The sequence below is a fragment of the Pantherophis guttatus genome, chromosome 1 (assembly GCF_059756535.1).
Source record: "Pantherophis guttatus breed Tessera chromosome 1, ASM5975653v1, whole genome shotgun sequence".
In the NCBI taxonomy this organism is placed as follows: domain Eukaryota; kingdom Metazoa; phylum Chordata; class Lepidosauria; order Squamata; family Colubridae; genus Pantherophis; species Pantherophis guttatus.
In genome coordinates, this window is record NC_142063.1 from 69,959,116 (window position 1) to 69,978,059 (window position 18,944).

The following is an 18,944-nucleotide window of genomic DNA, read 5'->3' on the forward strand; positions in this document are numbered from 1 at the left end:
TGTCAATAGTGACTGGATTCACATACCACATTAAATCGTAATTTGCTAACTAGTTTATTGAAAAAATACAATTGGCTGGGTTACCATAATTCAGTAAATTATAAAGCATTATTTAAACCACAATGGCCGAGTTCCCACAAGGTAATCAAAGCTAAACAACAACAAAACCCTGGCACAGCATGATGTATGAATCTTAATAGTGTGTTATGTGAACATATTAACATTGTTTTCGTAAATCACAAAAATATATTACTATATAATGCACAGCGTACATCAGTTTTCAACTAGCCGTTAGATTGAGAGAAATAAGGTCATTTATAAGCATACCAAGGAAATCAAAGAAAAAAAAGTTTTGATACTCTTGACTGGTGCCTATGGCTTCTGAAGCCACTATGTTATTTTGGTATAAATATAGCCACTCAGTAGTTAGTCTTCATTGTGAGATAGTTTCAGCAAGAGCATAAACTGCAAAGAAGTTTATTTATGTGGAAGCTATTTATTGCACAATTTTCTAAGCATCTATTTCTCCATTAGACAGAAAAAAACTGGAACAGCTGAACCATTGACAGATGTTACTGTCACATAACAATTACAGTGTGTCTACTTTGGATATTGGTGTACATCAAGAATTGATTTAAATTTTGATCATGTTACTGCGGGGATGCTGTGATGGTCATAAGTGGGAAGACTGGTCTTTTAAAAAATATTTTATTAAATGTATCTCAGTATAAAATACAAATGAAAATGAAAATAGTGAGAAAAGGGGGAAGGAGAAAAGGGGAAAGAAAGAAATGTAAGCTGCGGGGAGGAAGAAAGCAGTATTTTCCAACTATTCACCACAGCAGAATGGTCATAACAACATCTTAGCTTCAACTTTTTACTTTGCATATTCAGTATATACCAGCCATTGCTATAACAAGAAAACCTTGTCTAATCAATAAATCCCAAAGTCAAAGTTTCATATTTTTCTATCGCAAGCACAAAATTCAGAAGCTGTTTCCAGATAGAAACAAGTTAGATTTATTCTTTTCTTTGATTAAAAATGTTAATTTGGTCATCTTTACTTGTTCTAGTTTTTCCAACCACTTTTCCACTATGGAAATTAATGTACCTTTCCATTTGTAAACATAAAGCATTCTTACTGCTATCCACATGTGTAACAACTATGTTCCATTTTTTTCAAGTTCTTTGTCCATTAAATCTAGAAGTCTCTGCTTTTATTTCTATATTCATTTTAAGAATCTTCTATATTAAAATATGAATCTTTCCCCAGTATATCTTTGCTTTGTCACAAGTTCACCAAAGATGGTAGAAAATTCTTTTTATATTTCTAGCATACATCTTTGACAATTTATCAGGTGTTAAATATCAATGATTAATCATTTTATTAAAAAATTCTTTCAAGTTATAATTAATGTAAATTTTAAATCCTTTGCCCACATGCATTCCCATTGAAGAGGACTAGTCTTAAGTCACCTATTTCAATGCAATCATAACTTCAAATGGTTACTAAATGAATCATCACAATCTGAAGATTAAGTTTGTCAGCTTAGGGAAGTGATTGGGACACATAAATCAGCTGGTTTTTTTACAAAATACATTTGTAAGTAGAAACTGAGGCACTTCTCATATTCCAAAGGAGAAAAAAAAAAACACTGAAAGAAAATAAAGTGATCCTGAACCAAAATGATTAATAAAATGAGATCTCATTTTTCAAGCGAAGAAAAGCTTCCACTTGCTCACTTCATTACAGGGTATGAATAAACCGGGTCCGATTTGTATTTCCTGGCGGTTTCACAATGGCTCATTGACTTTACTTTCAACATATGCTCAGTCTCTACTATATTTATGCACATTAAATGCTCTGAATATGAAAAATCATAGTATTTTTCCTGAAGAACTCAGCTCATTTCCCCCTGAATAACCAGATCCACTAGATCAATAGGCTGCCTAGAATGCTACTTTCTCCTTCTCTTCTACCTTATGATAAAACTGGTTTAGAAATGTAAAGGGAATGTTTCTTTAAGGATTTATTTTCAACATCAACAGCATCTTTTTAAAAAGATAATAAAACCATGGTTAAAAATATAGATAATACAAACTAAATAGCTACCCTTATCTAGGTTCAGAATCAGGTCTGGTTAATAATTGGAAAGGAGAGCTTTTATGCGTGTCTATCTGTATAACAATATTCAGTTTGCCATAGGTTACAGGGCTATAAATTAGACTGAGCAGGTGAAAACCATCCCAAAAGGTGACAAGCTGCAAACCACTTCTGTATTCCTGTGGAGAACAAAAGGCCAGACATTTGAGATCAAATTGAACAAGACTTTATCTACAAGTTAAACTGAACTTCATCAATGAAGGCAAATAAAGTTAAGCTGAACTTCATAAACTTGTACAGCAGTTTAAGAGAGATATTCCTGAACAGAAGTTTTTAGAACTTCACTATCAGCACAATACTTATTTCACACTAAACTCTTGGACAGTACTTACACACACCACTGATTTCAAACAGGAAATACAGGGAAAAACAGATAGCAGTGCCAATTTCTCAAAACGTTATACTTTATTGCTTCAAAGGAGCCCGCTGTACAATTGGTGAGTCCCATATTCTTATACAAGGCTACCAGCAGGCAATAAAAACACAAGCAACATCTCCTCCAAGGATACAGGAAGCTGAGCCAAGGCACATAAAAACTTTGCTGTGAAGGAAAAACAAAATACTTACCAGAAGCCTCAGTGGCTCACTATTTTCTTGGCAGCAAACACACTTTAGTGTGTCAGAATGGTCAGCAAAGCTCCTAATTTGTTTTGCAATAATTGTCCTTTGTCCTTTGTTAATCTCCAAAGAGTTATCTGCTCTATTTTATAAAGGTTTTTGAGTATAAATGCTCCAATAGCTCTGTATTTCTTCCATGTGAAGAAGATAATTACTTTGTTCTACACACACACACACATTGAAAATGGTACTTAATTTTACAAATGAATGAATCCTAAAACCTGCAGTAATATTGAATTAACTGCACATAATCAGAAAGAGATATGCTCTCTGGAACTGACTCCATTGGAAATAGAATAAAGGTTATCAGGAAAACAAATATTACAAAATACCAAGCTGTTTTTGCAGTATATTATGTTCTAAATTTCTCCTTGTTCATTTCTAACCATAACAAGCATATATTATAACTGAAATTCAAACATTATAAAAAGAAAATCTTAACCAACTTTTCTTGGGCCATCCTTACATTTTAGGCCAGCTCAGTAAATGGATCATGTGCCACAATTGCATTATCAATTTTACAAAATACAATAAAGTAAAACAACACCGAACTAAATTGAAGTAATTCCACATTTAGCTCCTGAGTTTATCTTTATGTGAATACTCCCAACCTTATCCCTTCACAACAAAGATTTAAACTCCAGTATGTAACAGTAAGCAGTTTCTTCCAACATAAAAAAGTGATTTAGGTACATCAAGCAACCAAAGAGCACCAATCTGAACAGGTATAAGAAATTCAAAATACTGACATTAAATAAGCGTCTGCTTTTACCTGAAGGGGGAAGTGCACAAAAGGCTTAAATATTTCACTACAATGTTGTGTTTAAACAGAGATCAGATGTTCCAGCAATATGAAAACCTGCCCTCTTTAAAATCTCAAAAGATCACTTTTTTCTCTTTTCTGTAAAAAGTGCAAGTGCTAGTTTTCCTTCAAAAACTGTTGCCATTTTTATTACGTTCATAATGTTAGTGACAAAACACAGTGCAAATAGTAAGCCCATTTGTATTTTCAAAAAAATAAAATAAACCAAAAGTACCAACTCTGATCATATTGTATGAGATTAGTTCCTTTGGAACTATTACTGCTGATGATCTCTTCAGATACAAAGTTTTCTTATCAGTATCTACCTTTTTTCCAATATCAGAAGGAAAGGAAATCTAAGTATAGCCTTTTTTGGTAGTACCTGCCTCCAAATGGCTGATGAAAGTAGATTTTAATACAACACTGATAAAATATAAGATTTTTTTCTCAACTTGGATCTGAATGATGACTTGTACCAAAAATGCTTTTGCTCCTGTCATTAATGTTTAGCATCAGTTTTCCTTTAATAGGAATTCCTATAAATCTGGAGTGTAACAGCAAGCCATTACATATTTAGTTTGCATTCTTCCTCAAACTGAAGTACTATGAGGTTAACCTGCCACTAAGTGTATCTAACTATAGTTTAAACCAGTTTTTTTGTTGTTGTTCAGTCCACGCTGGGCAAATTAGAAATCATCCAGTGAAGCAATGGAGGGCTCAAGCTCTTTGCAAGCAACATGCCTCAGAAGATTCTTTAGAGAAATCAAACTGCTTATCAAATGTTCTTTCTCTTGCCATATGACCATTGTAACCATCTAGTTCATGTAATGAGTGGCAATGCTTTCAGGTATCCATTGAGCCAACATCTTTGGAGCAGAAATAATGCACAACAACTGCATTAGGAAACCGGGCAAAGGCACTATAAGCAGAAAAGAAAACAGCGTATCAGTTTAAATATAGAATTTTATAGTAATTATTTCTGGTGCTCCTTATAAAACATGTCCTGCCATTTTTACACATATGCGACAGATACCTCTTACATAAATCAATTCTTTCCATAGGTATATTTGTAATAATATCTCTTTTTGTTGAAATTTTTAATGCCTTACTCCAATGTCTTTGTCCCTTTGTGTTTATGTAAAGCACTATGTACTTTATGTACAGTAGTGCTTTCCTTCTGTGGTTGCAAATAACAGCTTTACTTTTTTAATTACAAAGCTATTTGGAAGAAAGTTTGAATCTCAGACAAATGCTGCCAACTTCATAAAGCTCTGTACAGAGTGGGAAGCTATAATGTTGTGAAGCAGGACTCTATAAGATAATACGGAAGGACATAAGAGTGATTTATAACTGAACAAGCAGATTTAAAAACTGAACACAAGATGAAAATTGCAGTCTATAAGACAGAAGGAAGGCAAAATCCTACCATGTATAAACAGCCCAATAATAAAGAATATGGTGGTGAAACTAGCACCCTTTTTGAAAATAAAAATGCTAAATTATATAATAATGGCCTAAACAGGTTGCAGCATCTGGCTGATCCTGTCTGGGCTCCAAAGCTAATCAAGGTTGTACTTTGTTAATATTTTGATGGAAGGCCACCAGGGAATCCTGAGCTACAGGCTTGACTGGGAAGTTGAAAAAACACCCTAGAAAGCAACAGCAAACCAGCTCTGTAATGTTGCCACAAAATTTATAAGTGAATATGTCCAGGAGTTACCAGAATTTGAGATTGATCTGAAGGAGCCTTTAGTTTTTACCATAGAACATCAGAACAGAATGTGGGACTAAACAAAGAATGTAAACTAGCTGCACTGCTTCTTAAGGAACTGATTCATTCAAGAACATTTTAACACAGTAATCATTTATGACTCAGCTGTAAATCTGAACATATTTGAAGCACATTTCTAATATAAAATAAGAGAGATTTGCAAGCATAAGACCTTGAAAAGAATCATTTAAATAAAACCTATTTCAAAATTAAAGGATTGACATCACTTAAAAAGGATATTTATTATTATTTATTTATTTATTTTATTATATTTCTATACCGCCCTTCTCCTGCGGGACTCAGGGCGGTGTACAGCCAGGATAAAACATAGCATATAAAATTTAAAAACATTTTAAAAAACAATTAAATAATTTTGGCCCGAATTTAAAACAACCCAATTAAAACCGAAATTTGATTAAAAAACTGAGAGGGTGGGATCAAGCCAGCCCAGCTAGATGGAACAAGTGTGTAGATATAAAATCTAAAGTTATTAAATCCTTCATTTGAATGACATCTTTCATATATGACTATATTTAAAGGGCTTATATCCTGTATTGCTTCCATGTAAGAAAGACTGCCATTTTACAAGGTAAGTTATGAAACTATATATAAGGAAACCAATCTCTCTACGAACATTTCCATAAAAGCAACCAAAGAAAGACTATACTGTCAGAACTCAACAATCTGCAAAAACAGATTGGGCAGCAATTTCTTCTCGTTTCCTAATAGTAATTTAACATACCTATTTCCAATCTTCTTTTTACACACACCACAAACTTTTTCTTCTGTGATTATACATTTCACCTGCTGATGTAAAATCCGTTCTTCCTGCACCTTTCGCAAAATAAGAATAACTTTAGAAAAGAATAATTCCTTCAAAAGCACGTGAGGAAAAAAAACCAGATATGGTCCTTTAACTAGTATGGGGATATGGGGATCTCTGGAATAACAATAATGTTATCCTGTTCCATGTTTTAGCTTTCTTTCTTATAATCATTGATAAGGAAAAAAGATCTGACACATACTCGCAAGAATTCAGCATGGAGAAGCTTTTTAAGTATCTGATTGAATCGCTTCTTTTGGGCATTTTCTTCAAGGACTTTTTCCAAGAATATTCGGATCTCACTAATTTGAGTATTGGCTGGAAGGAGATTTATTGCCTAGAAATACAATAAAATGATAATTGAAGAAGAAATCACATCAGCAAACAAACAAACAGCTAAATAAAAATATGATTCCAATTTTCTAACTTGCGTTTTATTTTACACTAATACTAAGCATGCTCATAAATATAGGAGAAATCTCCAGCCACAACTTATATGTCCATAGATTGGAGATAATAGAATGAATGTTGCAATGTTTTATAAACTCCTTCACTCTCCTTTTGAGAGTGCTTGTAGATGGAGAGTAAGTATTTCAACTAGAACAGCATTCTTTTTATCCAGCACTACAATCTAAAATGTTTCCCATCTAAAAAAGCAAAATTAAGAAAAACTTACTTTAGTAGTGTCCAATTTGCTGTGATGAAGTTCCAAAACCTGCAATGCAGCTTGAAGATTGGCTTGTGGCTCTAAGAGTTCCATCTTGATTGGTCCCAAGCAATGAACGCTAGGTGGTGAAAGATACATTCGGAGCAGAGACAAGTACACCTGTTTCACACAGAACAAACCATTGTGTGGGGTTTTTTTTTAAACCCTCCAAAATAACTTGCTGTTAAGTATGTCTTTCTCCAACAGAGGGAAACCTATTCTAGTTATAATTCTATACAATTGTATAAAAAAGTGGAGCTAAAGAGAATGGGTGAAAATATGATTTTAGGTAACAGCAGGTAAACTATCCTCGTGTACTGCTGATATATGAACACTGAAAATAAACAAATAAATACATCTATCCCAAACTGCCAGGATGAAAAAAAAAAGTTTTGACACTTTCAGCCACCACTTTGGGGGCTGTAAAATGGATGCTAACTGGTTCCATATAGCCATAGCACTCTTAGCCTAAAGCTGATGAAACCAATGGTTTCATTCAGTAGATTGAGATAGTTCTGCCAGAACAGAACTGAGGAGAAAAATGACTCTGGCCTAACATTCTACAAAAAACTATTTATGAAGAATGTTAACGCAGAACACAGTTGGTAAGAATTTACAGAGATAGCTTGGGATATGTAACACTGATCTTATAAATTACACTGGCTTCTAGATTGGACCTTAAATACCAATATAAAAAAGCAGCTAACCAAATAATAACAATCCATTATTATGTTCTTTATAGCATTTAAGCAACTTTTTAATCCAATGCAAAATTATATTCTTTGATTTGCCAAATTAAATTAAGCATTCCTCTATTTCACTATTTTTATCTAATTATTGCATAATGGCTTTTCAAATGTGAGTTCAGTCTCAATCTGCAAATTTATTCCAACAAAATCAATAGATCAATTTTTTTTTTGTTGTTGTTGTTAGTTGCGAAGTCATGTCCGATTCATTGCGACTCCATGGACAACATTCCTTCAGGCTTCCTGTCCTCTACCATCCTCCGGAGTCCTTTTAAGCTCGCGCCTACTGCTTCAGTGACTCCATCCAGCCACCTCATTCTCTGTCGTCCCCTTCTTCTTTTGCCCTCAATCTTTCCCAGCATTAGGCTCTTCTCCAATGAGTCCTTCCTTCTCATTAAGTGGCCAAAGTATTTGAGTTTCATCTTCAGGATCTGGCCTTCTAAAGAGCAGCCAGGGTTGATCTCCTCTAGGACGATCAGTTTGAGTTTGAGTTTGAGTTTGAGTTTGAGTTTGAGTTTGAGTTTATTCGATTTCTATACCGTCCTTCTCCCGAAGGACTCAGGCTGGTGTACAGCCATATTAAAATACATGGATTTATAAAATTTAAAACCAATTAAAATCAATATATAAAATTGGCCCGCAAGTTAAAACATACATACACCCATAATAAAAAATCATATTAGGCCAGTCCGGCTTGCTGGAATAGGAGGGTCTTAAGTGCACGGCGAAAAGTATGCAGGTCAGGGCTAAGACGGAGCTCTAGGGGCAACTCATTCCAGAGGGCTGGTGCCCCCACAGAGAGGGCTCTCCCCCTGGGTGTCGCCAGTCGGCATTGTTTGGCCGATGGCACCCTGAGGAGTCCCTCTCTGTGGGAGCGTATTGGCCAGTGGGAGGTTGTTGTTTGATCGCCTTGCAGTCCAAGGGACTCGCAGGAGTCTTCTCCAGCACCATATTCAAAGGCTTCAATTCTTTCGCGCTCAGCCTTCCTTATGGTCCAACTTTCACAGTCATACATTGCAATAGCAAGTGGAAAAGTAGTTGGAGCTATTATAATTAGTACTGCAGGAAGGACAATGGTTTAAAGATTCATTCTCATTTTGATCTTACTTCTTCCACATCCCCATCCTGCCTTTATTATTATTTTTAATAGCACTTATCTATCATCTGCATTTAATTATGTAGTAAATATCAGATATGTGTTTAATAAACACAGGGCATTAACTTTAAAATGTTGAAAAACAAGTTACTCACATCTTTACTGCCATCTTTGTTTCGGTCATAGTGTTTGTGACAGTAACTGAAAACAACAAAAAGAAATTCAGAGCAAAACCTGAACAGAAGCCTAGCATATTATAAACTACATATTTTGAATTTTAATCAATCAGTTGATAGCAAATGCTAAAGATATTCAAACAGATTTCTCATTTGGCAAAATATTGAACAGGTGTAATTACTCTCGAAAAAACAAGAGTTATTGGAGAATATTTAATTTCATAAAATTAGAGATCTGGTAAATTTTGCTGAATGCATTTTACTGAAGATTTACTTATAAATTCCAACATAATTTCAAAAGAAACAAGTTCAAAATCTCTTAAATGTTATCGACATTTCTCACAACTCTCTTTAAAGACTTCAGAAATTTTGGACAATGATTTCAGATTTTAACTTGAATCTGCCTATATTTCTTTCTTGCTTGGAATCCCTTTCAAATCTGTATCAATAAAAATTCATAGCAAAACCATATAGGTCAGCTATACTTCTTTGAAACTGTATGCAAATTGTAATCTTTCTAGACTGTTGGAGTGAACTGCCAAGATTATCAAAACATTCTTGTTCATTACAGTGACACTGAAACTATTATTATGCACTGCGATTACATAAACTTTAAATTTAGTTTTGCATCAACAACAAAGTAGAGAAGCTATGTAGTTGAAAACAAGATGGTCTAATAACAGTTGCCAATAAGTCGATGGTTATCGGTTTCAAAGATTACAAAGCATGCTCATACTTTTCAGCTATCTTGGTGTCCTTCAGGATGTGAACATATATAAATAGAGCTTGCTCGTGATTTCCCATCCGTCCCAAGAGCAATGCACGTTCTTCTAGGAGACCTGAGGGTAGGAGGAGAAAACTAGCATTCGGTGGCAATAAAGTTTATAAAGCAGTCTGTAAGAATATGTATAGTAGTGAAGAAGAAAGAAGGAAAGAACCAATGGAGGAATTTGGAATAAAATATGCATTGCTGTTTAAATTACGGGACTGCAAATCATTCAAAAGAGAGGCTCTGCAAAGCACCACTCTTCAAATCTTTCAAAACTACTCTGTCTTTTTCTAGGCCTTCTAAGTTCAGAAATGACTACTGACTAAATCAAATCTTTAATTACAATCATAGATCAGAAAACTGTTGATTATTTTTGCAGACATGTCTAGTTGCATTTTCCTTATTTATTTAAATCAATTCATATGGCTGCCCATCTTACAAATTTAACGTTGGGTGGCTAACAAAGATTAAAGAATATAATATTAATGATAGCTAACTAGCCTAGCTAGCCAGACAATTCTATGCTTTTAACTATTTTAGAAGTTATTTCCAACACAAAAATTCATTAGTTTATTCTATTGCACATCAACATAATTCCCTATTGAGCCATTTTTTATATATGAAATCAAAGATTAATCAAAGATTGCAGGGTTTTTTTTGTTATCAATCTGTAGACTAAAGCCTATGGCTTTTATAGAACAGCTCTTAAATAACAGGCTGATACAGACATAGGTGGTAATCCTCTTAGTTAAATATTAAAAAAAAATAAATCCCTTAAATACTGTAAATGTTGCACAGCATGGGTGAGTGACTACTTCTTACCATCAAAGGGAAAGTCACTGATGAGTTGCTCAGCATTGTAATAACTGGAACTCTCGAGAAAGGAAAGAAGTTTTTTCCGGTATTCTCCAAGCTCCCCCTCTTCCTCACCAGCTGGCACTGGTGTTTCATCTGTCAGAAAAGAATTTCATATGTGACTAAATATGTCTTACTGCTGTTCTTTATGTTTGGCTCTCTGTAATATTCTACTAAAATGCACATAAACATTTTTTCTTCCTTGACTGGAAATGATCAATATAAAGTTAAGATTTCCCTAGATCTTCTAAAAATGTTCTCTTACTTAAGTGAGCAACCAAACAGCACTACCCATATACTCCAGAATCACTGGAGCTCCCCTCTGCAACAATCCCAACTCTACTCTTGCTTCTGGTTATGCATAATAATATAAATCACAGATGAAAATACCTGGAGGGAAAGAAGTGAGATATTCCTTCATTAGGCCTTGCACTTTCTCACAGTAGAGCTGAATCAGACAATTGTGAAACTCTGAACCAGACTCATTCCAGATATCAATTACATGCTCCTGGAAATACATGTACATATACTGAATATAAAAGTTAATGCTACGTATCTCTAGAATTTTGTAATACTTCAAAATGTGATCATCAGGAATTCAAAATAACTATGTGTCTCCTTATCTAACTATTAGAAATTATTTTTTAATTTAAAAAAGATGGCTAAAATTATTTCTTTTGTAAATAATTTAGACAGTATGAGAAATAAAATATGAGATTTTTAAAAAGTAGATTTTTACAATTTTAGTTCTTACCAAGTAAGGAATGGTGAGGTTTTTAAAATTCTCTAACAAGAAGTTCAGAATCCTTTTTCGTGGGAGGGATTCTACCTCAGGAAGATCTTCTGTAAATATCTGCCAAACAAATGGTTGAATTTCCAAAGATGATATTTGCATACTTACTCTGATTTTATTAAAGTTCAAAAAACAAGACCACCGTATTATATATAAGGGCTACCCTATTGGGATAAGACTTGGGATGCTACCTTAGCTTACCCTAACCCTGATTGAGTCATTGGGTGACTCTAGGGTGGTCACTATCTTTCAACTCAACCTGCCCCAGGGGACTATTAAGTTAGGCAAAAACAGGAAGGCAGGAATGTTATTTAAGCCACCTTGAGCTCCTAGAAGCAGAAATAGTAACAAATAAAAGAAATATACAATACTCTCTGACCAAATATCTATGATTTATTTTTCTTTAATCTTCTCAAAGACTAATCAATATCTTTCCAATCAATCCATCATTCTCTTTGTATTTCTTATGATTTGCTATTACGGAGCTGATGAACCTTATTTATCTTAGGGCCTTAATATAGAGCCTGAAGGTAACAGTATACCCACCATCACGTTTTTAGCTCTGTCAAGCTCTTTGCCCAAATTGTTTTAATAAAGAATTTTAATAAAAAGGAATGGGAAATTAGCATATCGGAACACAAAGCATTTGTTTCAAGCAAAATCCATCTTGTCCCCAAATTCCAAGTGACCTTTCTACTTGAAAAAGTCTTGAGACTTTTTATATAGTTTTTAGTTTCTTTGTATGGTCAATATTATAATCCAAACTTAGTGTCATATATAGAAAAGCAAGATATTCTGTTAAAACCTGAAATTAACTCTGCAAATATTCTGAATGAGGTCAATTAGATGCTACATAGTTGAAATTGTACTGCCTACCAAACAAACGCTTCATTCTTTTTGAATGGATTACAATATAATTTATAATTTATCTTTGAGGATAAATTGTTATTCAAAGTAGTCCCCATGTGGAGTATATAGTCATAATAATTAAAAGTAATTCTTAACCTATTTAATAGCTTTAGGAATATTAGTCAAACTGGCAGCAACCTACCTAAGACTATTTACTTTGCTATCATAATGGTCAGTGAAGAGAACCCTTCCTCCTGTTTTTAAATGTATCCAAGTGTACTTACTTTTAATCCATCTTCAGGAAAATCCCTAAGTACCCAAACCGAATAGGAAAATATTAAATTCAAGTTCTCTGTTCCTACAGTATAAAACAAAGGCGTCACATTAAAGAACTACAAAAGTAACACAATGACAGAATATGGTGCAAATGACTTGACACATCTTTCTAACACAACTTTTTTTAAAGAGGGAGGGAGGGAGAGAACATACACAGGCACCATTAAGGTTCTTAACTGCAGAGGACAATCAAAGAAGCAAGATTCATAGATACTTCCTTTCGTTAGTTTTAATATCAAAATTTAGCTGTTATCTTCAGAATTGAGTAAGGAACTATCCAGCCCTCCTCTATTAGCAAGTTCATCAAGTCTCTTTAAAACTTGGAGACTTTTTTTTGCTAATATATTTGCATGACAGAGAAGGTGAGCTTCTAGGGACCTGGGAGATGGCATTGCTTAACTGAAAGAACCCAGAGCATACACTCTGCAGGATCCAAGGGAGTTCTAAATACCTCTCCCCACTCCTGATTTTTAGGTCACAGCTTTCTTACTGCTACACATACCATGATTATCACAACAATTTCTGGAGATGCTATAAAAACTCCTGCCAGATATACTTTTGTGGGGTCCTTGGTGCTTCTCTGAGCTTGATGGTTGGTGCTTGGTGGAAATTTTTTAGAAAAATGTTAACTTGCGCTGAGAAAAAAATGCTATTCACCGATTTTCATGTAAACATTATCTTCTAATTTCTTATTTTATAACATGAACTTAAATATTGTTATGATGGGAATAAACCCAATCATTACATTTTTGTTTGTTTACTTTTATGATAACCATTAACCATTTTTCTTGATACATGAAATAATACTATATGCCACAACACCAACTGCAAAGAAAGTAAATCAACTTCACTCACCCAAATGTTGTAAATACTGAACAGTTCTTTCATGGCCCTTCAAGGGAGAATTAGCTTTCTTGGACTGATCTACTAGTACCTGCAAGGCTTCAGCAAAATAAAACTCTATTTCATTATCTTTTAAGTTAAACAGTAGGATTGTGAAAAAACTATTTGAAGGACTATCCTGTGAAGTATCCTTCCAAACTTGCTGTTCAAAAGCATTATAGTGTGGAATCCTTTTCAATGCTCAACATAGCTGCTTTGAGGGCCATCTACAACATCTGAACAGAAATATACATGCCAGGTGTCAGTTTCACTCTGGTGATAAATCTGACAATGCTGTACTATAAACTATATAGCCCAGTATGAACATCACACTGCAATCTCTAATTTCCTTCCCCATCAAAAAAATACTGATCTCGCTTGCTAGTTCACTCTATGCAAAATTTGCTCATACATTATACTACCAAAAATGAATAGTTTAAAGTGATATGGACACCCCTTTGGTTCCTTCTTTCCTCTCTCAGTACTTACCCTTTTCATGGAGACCTTTCTTCTCATATAGTATGATTAATTCACTGTATTTGTGAGCTTTCTTGAGCACATGCTCACTTTCCTCAATATGACAATGATTGTTCTCCAGTCTCAGTAATGGTGCCACTAAGGCTACATTTGTCTGTAATAAGAAGCAATTTAATGGAATTGGAAACAAATTCACATAACCAAAATGAAATGTGAATCAAAGAAATGAGGTAATGAAACTATTTTGCAAGTAATGAGATTGTGTTATTAATAGAAATTGGATGGCAATCTACCCTTCTCACTTATTCTACTGTGTTTAGTTTCAATGTACAGGTAGCCGTGTTTTCCTGAAAATAAGGCCAGGTCTTATTTTCTTTTAGGCCCCAAAATATGCACTAGGGCTTATTTTGGGGCGGTGTCTTATTTTTTTTCCCCATGTACGGGAGGCTCACTTCTGTTTGCTTGCGGGGCAGGAGGCCTCATGATGCATCAGTGCCACCACTGCAAGGCAGGGCAGGCGGAGCTGTCCCACGCACCCATACCAGCTAACCTCAGGGCCCCCACAGCCAGGCCATCCACACCCCGACACTTGCCTCGCCTCATGGCAGGGACTCTAGCATGCCACTTGGCCTCCTGCTCTGTTGTGGCTGTGAGCAAGAAATGCGCCGGCAGCCATGTGGGCTCCCGTGAGGCAGGTGTCGGGGTGTGGATGGCCTGGATGCAGGGGCCTGAAGTAAGCCAGTGTGAGGCGCATGGGGCAGCTCCACCCCTTGCCTCGCCTCATGGCCGCAGAACCCTGAGCAACCAGACGGAATGGGCAGGTGGCTGGCTGCACAGGCTCTTAAATAGGACTTATTGGGGGAGGGGGTTAGGGCTTATATTAGGTGCACATTTAAAAACATGCTAGGTTTAATTTCAGGATAGGCCTTATTTTTGAGGAAACAGGGTACTATCACAAACCTACAATATCCTTTTGCCCATTAACTAATGAACAGCAAACATTGCAAGGCATATATAGTTATTTTCACTAGGAATGAAGACAGCTGTAATATAAAGACATCATAACATCATCCTCAGCAAATCCTCTTGACTTCACAACTGAAGGACTTCTAGGGAAAAATGGCAAACTGAAGACTCTTTGCTAAAAGTAATAGACTGGTTCTTTGTAATTACTCTCCAGACAAGGAGACAACATGAAATCATCCACAAGTGTTCCATACAGGTGTTCCCTCTGAAGAAGCTGCAAGACAGCAGTTTCTAGGAGGTTTAGAACTCTGGGAGATGAGGGAATCGGTATCTTGCTCAACCAATGCTCAATCCCTTTAAAAACAGGAATACTTCCTTTTTAATAACTTTTGGAAATCGCTTGTTAACTGCTTTTTGGCTATAAGGAACCTTTGTATCGACAAGTTTTAAAGAACAAAAAAGTTTCCTTCAATCCTTAGCAAAAAAAAGTTTTAATATGAGTTATAGGACTTAGAAGCATTTTTGGAATAAACAGCAACTTTGATTTTGGAGAGTTACAAATTGACTAAAGGTAGATGAATTTAAAATAAAATGTTAAGAATTAATTATAAGAATCTTTCCTGTGGGGAAACACTTTTGTTTTGAATTCTTTAAAAAAATGATAAGATGAGACTTTGAAGTTTAGAAACTAAGCAAACTAAAAGGAAATTAAGATTATATTTAAAGAAGAACACCTAAATTAGACTTATTATACAAAATACAATATTTGATATTTTTGAACAGACTCAGAATTTAATTTTAAAGAGTGTCTGTCTCTATAGATAGTGTTTAAAAGACATTATGGGAGAGGAACAAACAAGATTAAGACTGATCTGAAAATGAATTTTAAAATGACAAGCTACAAAACTGTTATGGAAAAGATGCTATATTGGACATACAAAAGAACCCAGCTGACTTCTTAATAATTAAAATGATATAGAAATAACAAACCAAGAGACAAATCTTGATACTTTTCTATATTAGATTTACAATTGGCTTGTTAACACTTTGAAGAATTTTATGGGAAGGGACAAAGAAAAAAAGTTTTTAGGACATAATTTGAAGAGACTAAAGATCAAAACTATAAAAACTACAAGGATAGAATATGAAGTTGGTTTATTTGATCAAGGTTAAAATATGTAGGTTGTTAACTCTGGAAATCCTCAATGGACTTTTGTGATCAAGTGTAAAATAACAAGATTATTAAGAATTTGTTTATAAACAAGAGATGGGATATAAGAAAAGAGATTCATTGTATTTTAAGAGGTGGTGATAAATTACTAAAATGGTTTATAATTATGATAAAGGGAAGTCATATATATATGTGTGTGTGTGTGTGTGTGTGTGTGTGTGTGTGTGTGTGTGTGTGTGTGTGTGTATAGTTAATATTTCAGGTTTCTTCCCGTGTAATTGTGGATATATCCCTAAAAGGGTAGAAGCGACGTTTCGGCAGAATCCCATCTGCCATCATCAGGTTTATGTCAGCACTCATTTTGCACTAACTGACGTTGGTATTTCAAATCTGGTGCTGGTATTCTGGGATGGCTCCACCTTTTCATTCTGATTGGTTGGGAGTCCCAGTATATTAACTATACACACATACATACCCGTGAAAACTTAAACAAATATATATATATATATATATATATTCTTTACTATATTTTTATTTTTTTCTTTTGTATTTTTTAAATAACTTTTATTTGCATCTTTTTTATTTTGTTAGTTTGTATTAATTTTTATCATTGTAGTTTTAATTTTTAATAAAATTACTATTTTAAAAAGTGAAGCTAATGATATATGTATTAATGACCTGAACAATATTTTAGCCACAATTAAAAGTATTTTCTGATTTTTATAATTTTAAAAGAACTGTCCATTAGATTTCATATGATTCTTCACTCTCCTCCAGATTGTACTTTAAAAAGATTTTTAGTTGCAAATCCATCAGGAACTGAGACAAGAATTTTTTTAATTCAATATTAGATATGAAATCTCATCAGCACTTTAATGCAAGCAATGTTTGATCATGTTTTAGAACTTCCCCTGAAGACAAAGGATTTTTTTGGAATTAACTAAAAAAGAAAGAAATTTCTAAAGCAGTCTCCTTCCTCCATATATATGTATCCTTAGATCTTTCTAATACCCAATTAGTATTTCACTATAAACTTACATTTCACTTCTACTCTGAATTTCCAATTCAAAAGATGAAGGGTACTCACATGGAGGAAGCATTTCAACAGTGTAGTATCAATTATCTGTATCAATTTCTTTTTGGATTTGATGGTAGGAGTTCCCTCCATGAGGGGAGATGTAGTGGACTGATGGTCAGAATCATACAGCTTCTTCACTAACTGACTTCGTTTCTGTGAAGAGGAAATAAAGTTAAGATTACACCCTGCCCACATTACTCAAAATAAAAACCAATGAAGCCTCATTCTTCTAATTTTTCTGTACTCTTTAATTCTTATTAAACAGATCTCTCTGTATCTTCTTTTTCCACTGTTTTGTTACATTTGACTCTCCACTCCATCTCTTCTCTCTACCAATGGCCAAAATCTTGACTGCAAGCTTCCAGAGACATGGACTCACCTTCTGCACTATACAGAGCAGGGGTGTCAAACTCGATTTCATTGAGGGCCGCATCAGGGTTGTGTTTAACCTCAGGAGGCCGGGTGGGCATGGCCAGCTCAATGTCACTCATGTCAGGGGCACCTGTGGTGGCCCAGGCAGGGCTGGGGGGATCTTCCTGCAGCCCTCTGCCAGCAAAAACAGAACTCAGGAGGGCCATGTGCAGCCCTCCCGAGCTCCATTTTTGCTGTCAGAGGCACCGTGGCCCAGTTCTCCGCTGTTTCCAGGGTCGCCCCGCGGGCCAGATCTGGCCCCCGGGCCTTGAGTTTGACACCCCAATACAGAGCAAGGCAGTGAAAGTTGCTCATTCAGAGAAACTGCAATTTCGTTTTCTTAGCATGATGACTTCTCATATCAAAGCTCTAATATAACCAGCAGATCATAACTTACCCTCCCTCAAATCCATTTTAAATGTTAAATAAATCAAGAACACGACATTCTACACTTTTTAAACAAATCCGGAGCTGGTGTCTAACATAAGCAGCCATTGGGAAAACACAATAAAAAGTTAAATGCTTACGTGAGTTAGGTAATCTATAAGTGCTAGGTGTGCTTTTTCTAGCTCTGCTGCAGAGAGACTTGGCACTGCATTTGGATACTGGAGCTGTTTTTTGTAATCACCGGGCAACAGTTCAGGATAGAGACCTATCACATGTGTGGGATCTGAAAGAAAACCCCACAAATGTGGTAGGTCAAAATATTTTCAACAAAAATGCAAATTATAACAAATTTAAATTCACAATACTTATCTCTCTAAACTTTCTTTTATCACAAAGAAACTAATTTGACTAAGCTCTATATCAGTAGTAAAATATTACGGATTCAACAACATGAATAGATATATGGCTGGCTTGAAAATCATAAATAGTGTCAATTAAACTGGAAAGAAATATCAAGTGAATTTCACTATGCTTAATCATGAGCTTTGTATTCTTCAACATTTTAATTAATAACTTGAACGAGGGGGTTGAAAGAATGCACTTCAAAATTGTAGGCAATCTAAACATAGGATAACGATTAACAATACGCTATTCAAAATAATCGTATAGATTAGACAAATGGGTTGTAAATAACAGTGACATTTAACAGAAACAAAGAGTTTTTTCACCTAGGAAACATAAATCAAATACGCAGGGATAAAATGGGGGATTCCTGGCTTGGTAGTACTTAAAAAGACTTCACAATAGTAGTGGATTGCAAATTGAATGAGTCAGCAGCACAATGTGGCTACAGTTTTAGGCTTCATCAACAGAAGTAGTTTCCAAAGCAGGGGAAGCAATATCTTTACTAGATTTTGTATTCATTAGTCAAAGCCTTGTCGAACAATACATCCAGTTTTATATGAATAGTGAAGGAAACTCAAACAAACTGAACCAGTCAAGAAAAGATTAATGAGGATCAGGTCAAAATTAAGTCCTTTGAGACAAGGAACTGGGAATATTCAGTCT

The 18,944-nt window shown here is 34.9% G+C and overlaps 1 protein-coding gene across 1 annotated transcript in view; it reads right to left on the bottom strand.

Moving 5' to 3' along the window:
• Positions 1 to 2,550: 2,550 nt before the first annotated feature.
• The window catches only part of VPS39 (VPS39 subunit of HOPS complex), a 31,062-nt gene continuing 14,668 nt past the window's right edge, over positions 2,551 to 18,944 (bottom strand). Inside the window, exons 12-25 of the mRNA XM_034417775.3 lie at positions 18,017 to 18,159; positions 17,088 to 17,231; positions 13,876 to 14,017; positions 13,360 to 13,446; positions 12,453 to 12,526; positions 11,281 to 11,379; positions 10,917 to 11,034; positions 10,494 to 10,622; positions 9,639 to 9,741; positions 8,882 to 8,927; positions 6,855 to 7,004; positions 6,381 to 6,515; positions 6,098 to 6,189; positions 2,551 to 4,503 (exon numbers count right to left, since the gene is read on the bottom strand). Of these exons, the coding sequence (XP_034273666.1) occupies positions 4,428 to 4,503; positions 6,098 to 6,189; positions 6,381 to 6,515; positions 6,855 to 7,004; positions 8,882 to 8,927; positions 9,639 to 9,741; positions 10,494 to 10,622; positions 10,917 to 11,034; positions 11,281 to 11,379; positions 12,453 to 12,526; positions 13,360 to 13,446; positions 13,876 to 14,017; positions 17,088 to 17,231; positions 18,017 to 18,159 (1,538 nt within the window). The 3' untranslated portion in view covers positions 2,551 to 4,427. The remainder of the gene's footprint in view (positions 4,504 to 6,097; positions 6,190 to 6,380; positions 6,516 to 6,854; positions 7,005 to 8,881; positions 8,928 to 9,638; positions 9,742 to 10,493; positions 10,623 to 10,916; positions 11,035 to 11,280; positions 11,380 to 12,452; positions 12,527 to 13,359; positions 13,447 to 13,875; positions 14,018 to 17,087; positions 17,232 to 18,016; positions 18,160 to 18,944) is intronic.